The sequence below is a fragment of the Physeter macrocephalus genome, chromosome 13 (genome assembly GCF_002837175.3).
Source record: "Physeter macrocephalus isolate SW-GA chromosome 13, ASM283717v5, whole genome shotgun sequence".
In the NCBI taxonomy this organism is placed as follows: Eukaryota; Metazoa; Chordata; class Mammalia; order Artiodactyla; family Physeteridae; genus Physeter; species Physeter macrocephalus.
The window spans coordinates 82,200,834-82,212,849 of NC_041226.1; the positions used below are offsets into that span (position 1 = coordinate 82,200,834).

At 62.3% G+C, this 12,016-nt stretch overlaps 1 protein-coding gene across 5 annotated transcripts; it reads right to left on the bottom strand.

Moving 5' to 3' along the window:
• Positions 1 to 3,392: 3,392 nt before the first annotated feature.
• Positions 3,393 to 10,602, bottom strand: ARRDC1 (arrestin domain containing 1). 5 transcript variants are annotated; one of them, XM_024126090.3, is made up of 8 exons: positions 10,434 to 10,585; positions 5,685 to 5,795; positions 5,198 to 5,248; positions 4,943 to 5,097; positions 4,556 to 4,738; positions 4,284 to 4,460; positions 3,775 to 4,192; positions 3,393 to 3,701 (listed from the first exon to the last, which is right to left on the bottom strand). In XM_024126090.3, the coding sequence occupies exons 1-8, from the start codon at positions 10,549 to 10,551 to the stop codon at positions 3,637 to 3,639; spliced, it is 1,278 nt and encodes a 425-aa protein (XP_023981858.1). In that variant the 5' UTR covers positions 10,552 to 10,585; the 3' UTR covers positions 3,393 to 3,636. The 5 variants fall into 5 exon arrangements, with proteins under 5 accessions (XP_023981858.1, XP_023981857.1, XP_028353612.1 ...); XM_024126089.3 differs by having other exon boundaries at positions 4,281 to 4,460; XM_028497811.2 differs by having other exon boundaries at positions 3,393 to 4,192; positions 4,281 to 4,460; positions 10,434 to 10,602.
• Positions 10,603 to 12,016: the final 1,414 nt, after the last annotated feature.

Consider the following 12,016-nt stretch of genomic DNA (forward strand, 5'->3'; position numbering starts at 1 on the left):
GCGTCCGCGGCGTGGGCCTGCCCCGGCCGGAACCGGAGCGGGACGGCCGGCCGCGGGGGTGGGGCCGGGCGCAGCGGGCTTCCGGGGTCGGCGCGGCGCCGGACGTCGTCCTCCCGTAGTCCTCCAGTTTGCACTATATTCTCTCACTCTGCGTAGGCACTGTAGCGGGCCGGCCGGGGTGGGGAAGGACCCCTGACCTCTAACCCCGGACACACATCGATTCCGTCTGCCTTCACAGAAGGCGGACTTGGACTTGCGTCCTAGGGCGGTGCCCGGGTGGGGCTTGTGCCCGGTTGGGAGGGGTGCCCCAGTTGCGGCTGCATCCGGTTAGGGAGAATGGCCCAGCTCGGGGATAGGGGTGCTTCGGTTATGAGGTGTGCCTGGCAGGGGGCGATGTCCTGACTGAGAGAGCTGCCCTGAGGCGGGAGGGGGATGTCCCTTTGGGGAGGGTTGCCTGCGTTGGCGGTGCTCCAGTTGGGGGAGGTGCCCCAGTTAGAGTGACTGCCCCAACGCTGGGGTGCTCGGCTGGGAGCATGTCCGGACTGTCGGGGAGCATGCCCTGATTAGGGACGATGCCCCGCTAGGAGGCTGTGCCCTGGCTGGGGACAGTGTCCTGGTTGGGAAGTGTGGGTGGCGTGGGGAATGTCCAAGGCGGAGGATTGTCCCTGTTGGGGGGGCGGGCGCTCTGGTTAGGGAAGATGCCAGGCTTGCCGGGGGTGGGGTGCTCCAGTTAGGAGGTGGCCCCAGTTGGGCAACCTCTCGGGTCACCCCAACCTCCCGCAAGCCCCCCAGTTATGCACAGGGCGAGACCTTTCCTGCATATCAAGCAGCTTTCACTGAACAGCACCACGTAGACTGGCTTAGGCCACCCACTCCCCATAGCCAGACATGTTTCTGCCATCCCCTGGGAGTTGAGAAAAGACGCATAGACTGAAATTGGGGTTCTCTGGCCAGTCTTCACAACAGGAACTGGGGAGGCCCTGAGTCAAAGGGTAATCTGGGCCTCACTCCTGTGAGGGTTCAATCTCGTGGAACATGAGACTCCAGGAAAATTCCACTAAGTGCACTGACGGTGCATTCAGCTGCAGAGGAGGCAGTGGACGATCCTAAGTACCAAGGAAGCCTTCCCAGGTTTGGGGGGACAGCCTGAGTCAGCTTCTGACAGGCCGGGAACCCCAGGCTCTGTCTGGAGCCTCAGAACGGGAGGCTCAGGAGTGGTCTTCCTCCACAGCCTGCACAGCTCCACCAGCTTTCACCCGCACCCACTTCTCTGGCACCATCCTTTCTCTCTTCACTCTTGCCTTGGGCCCTAGTCTGCCCCTACTCTGAAACACTTTTATCACAGGTATCTGTGTGGCTCACTTCTTGACACTCCTTGGGTCTTAAATACCACCTCTTCAGGGAAATGTCCCCTTGCCCCTATTTAAAAACAATACTGCACCCCAAAACTTCCTTGCTTTCTTTTACTCCATAGCATTGTGTTGCCATATTGTCCGTCTGCCCCACTAGAATGTAAGTCCAAAAGGTAAGGGATTTTTGTTTTGTGTACCCTAGTACCTAGAACAATGTTTGGCATGCAGGAGACAAAATATTTGTTGAAGGAATAGATGAGTTAAGATGTGAAAAAAAGTCCTTCATTAGGCAAAGACCGACTGTAAATGAATGTGTCAGAAGTAGGCGATGTTCCCATTCTGCACCATCAGCCCGACCCATCCTATGCTGGTATTATCGCCGACCAATGATGTTAGGTGCTCTTCTCGGCACATGACGTGTTACGTGTTGACTCAGTGACCATCAGGTCAGTCCTGGGAGGTGGACGTCGTTTTCATCCACGTTCTGTAAGGAAGCAAACCAAAGCAGGGGAGTGCCTTCAAGGCCACACAACTGTCGGGAGGCAGAGATGGATTTGAAACAGAGTCTCAACTATGAGGCTACAGCTTCTAGTAGATGTTTCACAGGTTATCCTGCTTGTGGCATGCTTTGTGTTCTTGTCCAATATTCATCCTCTCCTTGTCCCACAAACAGTAAAGTTTTAGGGTACATGGCTGCCTGTACATTTCCAACTGTAAAGGGTGGCCAGTGGGATGTGTGCAAAAGTGATACAGTTACTTCTCAGCCTGTCCCCAAAAAGTTGGAGGTCCAAGACCAGTAAGCTGGGTGATGGTGAAAAATTGCAACAGCCATCCTGGACCCAGGGGTGGAAACCTCGACTTGACTTGAGAATTACAGCTATGCCACCCCTGGACTATTAAATGTACAAGAAATAAACTTCCATCATGTGGGACAGGGCGCTCGACCCATCTCCTTATAGCCCGATGAGCTCATTACAGATTAAGGTAACTGACACGTAGCCAGGGTCCCCCCTTCACCATACGGCAGAGCTGGAATTTGAACCCAAAGTCTTATCTTAACACCACCTCCAAGGTTTCCCAAAGCACGCCAGGATTCCGGCCCCGCCGGGCGTTCACGGGCCCTCTGGAACGTCTGCAGAATGCCTCTTCGGGAAACGCTGCTCTCCCGTACCCTTTTTATTTGCTCCCGGGTACCTTGTGTCCTAGACAACAGTCCTTTGAATTGTAGACCTCGGGAGCGGGCTTGTGTGTTCGCACTTGGATGGGAATCGAGAAGCAGCATCCCTCAGAGCCAGACGTGGCAGTGGTGACGACAGGGGCAGGAGACTTGAGGCCAAGGATAAAGGACTTGGGGAAGCCTGCTCCCTCACCCCGACCGGATTTCGTCTGGCACACGAAATCTAAACTGCGTTGCCTGGCGTGGTGGGTGCCAGACGGCTAGCCCAAGGTGTGTGTGTGCTAACAAAATGGAACAGCGGTGGTCTTCTCCCCCTGTCACAAGGCCACTTAAGTTGATGCTGAGGCTCCAGACACGCAAGCCCGCCTCCGAGGGCAAATCCTGAAGCAGAACCGGGAGGCCAAGCGCCTGCCCGGGCCTTGTTAACCGCCACGGGCGGTTCCCAAAGCTGGTTCTGCTCCCTTCTCGGATCGCTCCCCCACCCACCTTCCGGCCCAAGACGCCCGGAAGGAGGAGGAACCCAGAGCGGAAGGGGGTGGGGGGGGAACGACAAGGGGCGGGGCCTAGGAGAGGGGCGTGTCCCGCGGGGAGGAGAGGGGCCGATGAGGGGCGTCCCCCGCAGGGAGAGGCGGGGCTGAAAGGGGCGTGCTCCGCAGGGGGCGTGTCCTGCATGGGTGGGCTAGGCTGAGAGGGGCGTGTCCCACGGGAGAGGAGGGGGCGTGCCCTATGGGGAGGGGCGTGTCCCGCAGGGAGGGGAGGGGCTGAGGAGAAGCCCGGGGGCTGGGCACACCCACAACAGCCACTACCCGAACACGCACACACACCCGGCAGAGGAGGGCGCCCCACAGGCCGCTGTGCCCAGCTCTACAAATGAAGCTTTTTATTTACACCAAGTCTCTCTAGGCCCCAACCCCCGGGGAGAGGCCGACTACAGGGGGGCTGCGGAGGCTGGTCGGGGCAGAGGCTGGTCCGGAGGCAGAGGCCGCAGGGAACGGCGGGCAGCGGCGGGTCCTGAGTGGGCCGGGCCAGGCCGGGAGCGAAGGCACGAGGCCCTGGGAGCCTAGTCCCAGGGCGTAGGTCCGCCCGTCCGGAGAAGGCGACATGGGGTCAGCTCCCTGGGGTCAGGCCAGGGTCCACACCGCCACAGCTCTGCTCATAGGATGGCGGGGCCTCTGCAGGGAGAGAGCCAGGTCTGCATGGGGCCCGTGGCTCCCCCTCCCTGCCAGGCCCCCGGCCTCGACTCACCATAGGGGTAGCCCCACGAGCTGTACTCAGGGGGGAGGATCAAGGTACTGGTCGTAGGCACCGGCCCTCCAGAACCCTCTGCAAAGTAGGGCACGGTGGCACCTGTGGAGATGCACAAGGGAGGGGGCAACGGGTGGGGGGCAGGGCTACCATCCTGAGGATGGGGTTCAGGGGCGCCAGGCACAGAGCCGAGGGCTGCAGGCGGCTGCTGCTGCTGTGAGTGGCTCTTGGTGGAGAGGGAGACAGGGTCCGAGAAGAAGTGGGGGCCACCAGCCACAGCCTCCGCCTCCTCCTGGGGTGGCGCTGAGGGCACAACCAGGCCTTGGCCTGGCCGGGGGCTCAGTGGGACGTGGTTCACAGCGATGTTGCCGATGAAGACCGGGAGGGTCACGATGGCTTCCGGCGTCTTCAGGGAGACCTGGGGAGGTTATGCGAGTGAGGAGCCAGGCCACCGGCCCCTCCTCCCATCCCACCCCACCCCACCCCACCCCACCCCGTATCCCTACCACCTGCAGGTAGTAGTCCACGTGGATGAGGCTGCAGCCCGGCAGGGCAGACTGGGGCAGGGCAGGCACCAGGATCTGCTCTTGCCACTGAGCCCGCCTCCAGGCCTTGACGCCGGCTCCCTCCACCTCGGCGATGGTCCGCACGTCATAAATCCAGCGCTTGGCCTTGTAGGACACTTTCTGGGAAAGGGCCAGCCTGTGAGCCTGGGCAGGCCAGCCACCTACCCCTCCTCCGCCCCATGGGGACAGGGCCCAGCAGGCGAGGGGACTCTGACCTGCAGCAGACTGGCCACCACAGGGCTGGTGTCCTTGCCTGACTGGTTCTCAATGTCAGCCTGCAGCCGCAGCACCTGCCCCACCACGTAGCCTCGGAGGTCGGTGCTGGCGGTGAGGACTACGCTGCCTGTCTTCACCAGCTTGTAGGAGAACTTCTTGGTGGTGGAGGCCACATTGGGTTGCTTGGGAGGAGAACAGGGAGGGGGTTTGGCAAGTGTGGGCAGGCGGGATCCTCGGGGTCAGCTCAGGACAGAGAGGCCGCTGCTCTTCCCGACCCTGGCCGCCTCACCTGTGCTGGGGACAGGGCGTCAGGCAAGGGTGGGCCCCCCCAGGAGGCCACTGCCCCAGGAGGCCACTGCCCCAGGAGGCCACTGCCCCAGGCTCACCTCGATGTCTGGGATGCTATTCAGGTTCAGGGGGCTCAAGATGTAGAACACGCGGCTGCACTGGTGATCCTTGGAAAAACGTGGTGTGTCGATGGTGGCCCGTACCTGGTGCACAATCTTCCCAAAAGGGCCCTCAAAGGACGTGGGAGCTGTGGCTGGAGAGAGAGCAGAGACTGGCACCCGACTGCCCCCCACCCCACCTCCCCCCACCCTCGCCAACTGCCACCCCCCGGCCTGGCCAGGCTGGGCTCTCACCAGGAAGCAGGAACTGGAAGGGGAAGCTGTGCTCTCCAGCAGGCAGGCTCCCTGCAGAGACAGAAGGGAGGTAGGGGAGAGGGGACAAGGTGACCTCACAGGGCCCAGGACAGAAGCAGGCCCTGCAGCCAACCAGCTCACACTGCATCTGGCTGCTGGGCTCCCAGCCTGTCTCCAGCACCTCAGCAGCACGGGGCCGTGGCCTGGGCAAAGGATGGCGGATGAGAGCTTGGCTTGAACAGGAGCGGGGGCAGGGCTGTTCCGGGGGCAGGAGCCCATCCAAATCCAGGAGAAGTTGGCCCTCTTCAGCCACCCAGCCCCCATCAGGCAATGCCCTGTGCCTGCCAGAGAGAGAAATCCAGCAAGGTGCACAGTCCTGGAAGAGGGTGGGCTAGCACAGGGATGCCAGAGGCGGATGGGGAAGTCAGGAGGACAGACAGACCCCACTCTCAGTGGGATGAGGTGAGGGAAGGGTTCCCAGACTCACCCTTGTCGGCCAGGGACAGAGCGCTGTTGAAGTAGCCCTCCTCCACCACCCACGCGGTGTCATTGGCCTTGCTGGAGACCTTGCAGGACCCCGTGCAGGTCACCCGGATAGCTGCAAGGGGGGGACAGCATGAGCCCTAACCAGGCTGGCCTGGGCCCCTCCCTAGCCCCAGCACAGGGATTCAGGCAGGCCTGGCAGCACCCAGGACCCCTCAGCTAGGCCCTGGGAAGGCCAGCACATGGCCTGCTCCCCTCCGGAGGACACCTCCTGTCCGTGCCACATCTTCAGGTGCTCTCAGCGAGCCAGGCGGGCGAGGCACAGAGTTCCACCTGTCGTGCCGTCCCCAACATGAAGGCCCCGTCCCCAACATGAAGGCCCCGACATGACGCCCGGGCAAACCCCCACCCCCAGCCCCCGCCCAACCAGACCTGTGAAAACCCAGCTCCCTACAGGGGATGCTTGGGAAACCCTAGGTGAGCAAGAGGCCTTTGGGGCAGCTGACCTCCGACCCCACCTTCCTGCTGCCTCTCAGGCAAGTCAGTCAGGCTGGGAGGCACCCCTTCAGGCTCCAGGAAGCTACCTATTAGCCCTCATGCTGCAGGAATGTGGTCAGACCCGCCTGAGCAGATAAGGAACCCAACAGTCTGGCACACCAGAGGGTGGGGACACCTCGGCTTCCTGGGCCAGTACTGCCCAGGAGCGCTGATTTCTGCTTGGTTCTCCCCCCCACTCCCCAGGGGAAGCACGCACACCAGGAACCAGGCAGCAGGGTTGCTGCCGCCTTCCGTCCTGTGATCAGGAACTCAAATTCCTCCGTCCAGAGCCCACTGCGGTCAGAAGGCCATGGCTGGACCAGGCCCAGCCGAGGCCGGTCACCAGAGGGGACACCACGGCTGGAGACCCAAACAGGGCAGGGGGTGGGAGCTCAGCGACAAGTAGCCCTGTGGCTCCCTCCATTCCTTCCTCTCCCTGCAGGGCTGAGTCAAGGCCAAAGACTTTAGCCTGCCTGCCCAGCTGCCCATCCTCCCTGACCCGATGGACCGGTGAAGGGACGGTAACTCGGAATCTGACACCCTCCTGACAGAGCCATCAGGCAGGAAGAATGCAGTGTCTCAAGTGCCCAGGGCCGAGAGCAGCCACACCAGGTCTGTCTGTGGTCTCCCCGGGCAGGCCCCACCTTGCTGATGCAGGCCTCCTGTTGGTCCCACACTGCACTGGGCTGCCCTCCACGAACCCGTGACTCGGCCTCCGCCCCATCGGCACTGCCAGTGACCGGCCCTCAGCCTCCGTGTCAGCCCAGCCTCACCACCCAGACCTCGGCCCTAATTTCTAATCCACGCTCCACCCGTCATCCCCTCCTAGGGCCAGACCTGGAAGTGTTCCCACCCTGGAGGTCTGGGACACCAGCAGTGCTCCGACAGACCAACACATCCTAAGAGAGGCACAGCGTGGAACAAGCAGAGAAGGGGAAGCCTGACTGTAAAGTAACTAGAAGACATCCTGGTGGACTGCAGGTGTCACACTGCTGGAAACATTCCTCGTGGAGAGGGTGCGTCCCCCCCTTGAATCCGGCTGCCCTGGGAATGCTGGGAACAACGGAGTGTGCTGGAACGGGTGCAGTGGTCCCCAGACTGGCCCAGTGACAGCTGAGCACTGTCAAGTGACGCCAGTGGATAGGACACGGAGCTGAAGAATCACCCTGCCGAGCTCTGCCCAAAATCCTAACCTACGACAGCACAAGTTATAATAAAATGGTTGCTTTAAACAACTTAGTTTAGGCGTGATTTGTTTACTTAGAGGTGAGTTTCAGCAGCAGATAAAGGAATAGCTGTCTAACCTCACTAGAATTCACGGAAGCTCTTATGACTTACCATTTAACCCATCAGATTGGCAAATATTAAACATTCTGATACGTGTCGTAGAGAAGGCAGAAAAACAGACACTTGCTTATAGCAATCAACCTGTCCGCTGATACGACGGAGGCCCTGGAGAAGGAGCAGGCAGATCTGCTGTAATTTTACACACGCGTTCCAGGGACCCAGCAGTTCCCCTTAGAATCTCACCCTGTTCACCCTGTTCACCAGTGCTGCTAATAGCAAACAATCTAGGCATAGCCTACGCGTCCAAAAGCAGGGCGGCTGAAACAGGCGCACGCTCAGCCAGCACCCGGCCACACAATTAAGGTGAACAAGCCAGGGTGGCACCTGGCCCCAGAAAAACAAACCGGCCCTTGGTTACCCCAGGCAGGCTCGAACTCTATGAACTTCCCAACGACTGTGCCAGGGCCCCCTCTGCACACATGCTGTGAGGCCCCTTCGGGGACCCTGCCTGGATAAGCAGCTTCCAATCATCACCGACTGGAAACAAACTCCCATTCCTGTCCAATCTCTCCTCCGCAGGGGAATAATGGAGGCGCAGGGGGAATTGGAGGTTTGGGGCTGCTCCGATTCTCTAAGGAGAATCATCATGTGGATCCTGTGCCAGAGTGGCTTCTGGAACTTTCCTCTTGAGCCAGCACTCTCACCTGTCCAGCAGCCCTCCTCCTATGTATCACCTGCAGTCTGAACATGAAGACTTCTGCTTGCTCCCCGTCTGGTCCCAAAGGTCTGTCCCAGCTCCATCAGCTCCCTCAAACCTGGGGCAGCCCAGCCTCTGCCACATCTTTTCACTGCAGCTCTGGCCTGCAAGCCACTTTTCTCTGTCCTGTTTCCAAATCTGTAACACTAGAGGAATGACAACGCCCACCTCCAGGGCGGCTAGGAGGACTGATGGATTGGGCCTCGGGAAGTGGGAAAGGCATCTGGCCCACGGTGAGAGCCCAGGGAGCCAGCAGAGCTGGGAGCTAGCTGCTACTGTTGGCCGGCCGTCACCCACCTCGAGAGCAGAACACAGGGCAGCCCCGCCTGACCCCCAGCCTCCGGCTGGGCTGGACCCAGTCTCCAGGAAAACAGCTCCTGCTCCAGCTTTCATCCACATCAGCTCCCAAGGCAGCCGGCGTCCCCAAGGCTGAGTGGAGACCATCACTGACACTCCTCAGTCAAGTGTTTAGAGGCCTGCTGCCCCCCCCACCCTCCATGTCCTCCTGGGGGCCCCTCTATTGCCTCAGTGGCTGGTAACAGGAGCTCAACAAGTGTCTTTTGAGGGAAAGGAAAAACAAGAACCATGGTCTTTCCTCTCTCACACCCCGGCAGGGCCAGAGGCCTACAGAGGCCCCAGCACCAGCATGCCCCCTACCCCTGGGGGGCAGCCTGAAAATAATATCCTCTCTGGCGCGAGGCCAGTCGTTGCTGGACTCTCCAGCCTGTGACCTGACCTGCTCCTCCCCACCTCAGGGCTCTTACAGTCAGGGACTCCCTCAGCCTCCTGGGGCCCAGCCGTCCATTTACCCACATCCTACCCACCACATGGAGGCTGCGGGGCTCTAACCAGCCCAGGTTAGTCACGCACAGCTCAGGCCACCCCTTCACTGTGGTCAACATCAGCCTGTTCGCCCTGGGCCCCAGCTACAGGGGGTGACAGGGCAGCGAGCCAGGAGGAGAACTCTGCGTGGGGTCTCTGTGGTGTCTGTCTGTCCTCCAGCCACGGCCCACCCCTCCTTCCTGTGCCCTGCCAGCCGCACTCACTTCTCACTTGTGCCCCAGAGCAGAGCTGCACTGTCCCCCCGGTGCCCCTGCCACAAGCACACCTACCCCCACCCAAGCCCAAACTCCAACTGGGGAGACAGGAAAGAGGCGACACGTTACGGAGGTGGGCGGTGTCACCGGTCCGGGACGGAGGAGGCAGCTGCCCAGAGACGAAGGCGGCTCTGCATCCTCAGCAGGCACCCCAAGTGCTGAACGATCAACCACACGGGGGCCTGGAAGGTCAAGGCCCAGAGGGAAGCCCGGCAGCTGTGGTTCTGGCCAAGCACCCCAAGGTAGAGAAGCGCCCCAAGACGGACACACCACACAACCTCACACCCAGAGCCGGGGTCAGGAGAGAGACCCCGCCCGGGCTGCGGCTCGCCCACGGCCCAGAGGGACCAGGTGTGATGTCCCCCGCAGGGCCCGGTTCACACCTCAGGCAGCGGACGAGGCCAGCGCCGGCAGGGAGCCCTAGCTAGGGGCGCCGCAGCAACCGGATCCCCGGTCTCAAAGTCCCAGATGTCTGCGCCAACAGAGGGACCGGCCAGGAGGGCTCAGGTTCGGCTCCCAGATGCCCGCTACGGCGGGGGCCTACGGCACGCAGGGATTACCAAGATCCTCCCAGCCCTTAGGGACTAGCCTCGGGCTGGGTGTAAACAGCGCCCTGCAGCCCCCCCGGAGACCCGCACACTCGGCGGGGCTGCCTGGGTGTATGGGAGAGAAAGCCCAGCGCGGGCCGGGCTCCAGGTGAGGGCCCAGCAGCTGCGGGGCGCAGCGGACCGGAGACCCGACAGGGAAGGTCAGAGGCGTCGCGGGTCCAGGTCAGAGTGGCCTTCGGCGAAGTAGACAGGCTCGAAGCCCGCGCCCCGAGTCTGGACGGCCCTTGGCGGAGAGGACAGGAAAGGCAGATGCGGAAGGACTGGGCCACCCGGGCCTCCCTGCTCCGCCCCGACTGCCACCGGCCTCCCACCCCCGCGGTCCGCCGCCCGCCCGGCCGCCCCGCGGCGCTCCCCGCAGCCGGACGCGCGCCCCCGGCCTCGCGGGTCCCGGGCCCAGCGGCCGCGCGCCGCTTCGGAGCCACGCCCGGCCCGCCGCAGGTGCGGCCCTTCCCGGACCCCGCGCCCACCTCGGAAGGGCAGCGGCGCCGCCAGGCGCACGCGCACGGCCCCCGCCAGCGGCTCCCCCGGGCTGTAGACGACGCGGCCGTGGCTCAGGCGGACCTCGAAGAGCTGCACCCGTCCCATGCCGCGGCCCTGCGGGGCGGCCGCGCGCTGCCGCCCCCGCCGCTGCCGCTGCCGCTGTCGCCGCGCGCCCAGCCCCGCCCTCGCTGCCCCGCCCCGCCCATCCCTCTCCCCTCTTGTCCCCACCCCTCCCCGCCCCACTCGGCCCCCCCAGCTCCCCACGCTGGCTCCTGCCCGCTCCCCAGCCCCGCCTCGGTCCGTCCCCCCAACCGGCCCTGCCCCGCCCCGGCCCGCAGGGTGGAGCTCGGGCGCAGCCCGCGGGAACCCGGCGCACCTGCGCCCCCTGCTGCCTCACCTGTGGAGGGGGCGGGCCGGGCCGACGCCCCCTCCCAGGCTCCGCCCCGGGGTCTCCACCGTGCAGCATCTCTACACTGAGGGAAGTCTCCAGGCTGGGCTTGTGTCGGGGGGGGGCGGGAGTGCGTGGCCTGCAGCGGCGGGAGGGAGAGGTGAGGGGTGGGGCTCGATACCCGGGGACGGATTCGAGGGCAAATCCGGGAGTCTAGGAGAGAGAAGGCCGTGCTTGGCTTACAGAAGGTGCTGGGCGCCTACTGGCAGGTTAAATATGGGGTTGCTTGAAGGAGGGCGTCAAGGTGAGGCCAGGTTTTTGTCCAGAACAGCTGGGCGAATGGGGTGGCATTTTTCTGATGGAGACGACCGCCCTAGATACAAATTGTTTGGGGGGTGGGGAAGGGGAGAAATCGTCAGCGGCAGAGCCAGAGGTGCGTGTCAGGCACCCAAGTGAACTGGCACTTCTAGGCATGAGTCCGCGGGAGACAAAGGACGGACGGTTTGTTAGACCCTTGTTTGCAGATGCTAACTCTATTCAGGACGCTGATGACATCAGAAGTGGGGGTGAAAGCCACAGAAACCTAATCTAGCCCTCCAGCAAAAGGAGAGGGGCCTTACAGGCTGAGGGGTCCACTGGGCCAGGCTGAGGAGAGGGAGCAGCCAGGGAGGCCCTGAGGGCCATGGGTATGCAGCAGGTGCCAGGTCCACCTTGTTTACCCGGGATTCTGATGCTTCAGGAGGGAGGGTCTGACAGGCCAGCTTGACACTTTCCTGTCAGGACTCTGCAAACTCCCTGAACAAGGAGTTTGGGGTGCCCATGGGATGGGGGAGGATGGTGGGCAGCCCCCAAAAAACAAGTGTCCATGGCAGAAATCAAAAAGGACGTGTTTGAGGAGGCAGGGAGAGACGCTGTGTTGGCCGCTGCTGAGATGGAGGAGATGGGGGCAGAAAATGGGAGACCTTACCCCAGGTCACACCTGTTTCCAACAATCGCACCCTATAGGGCTCTGCACATCCTTTCCTCTGACCCCCTCTCCCACCCATCCCCCTGGTCTAGAAGCTCTCTGCTGGTGTGCCCTCATGTCCACCATCATCACCACCCTGACTTCGCTTTTCTCTAAACATTCCTTTCCTCATGCTCTCATGGAGCCCGGGCTTCCCCTGGAGGCTCTAAAGTGTA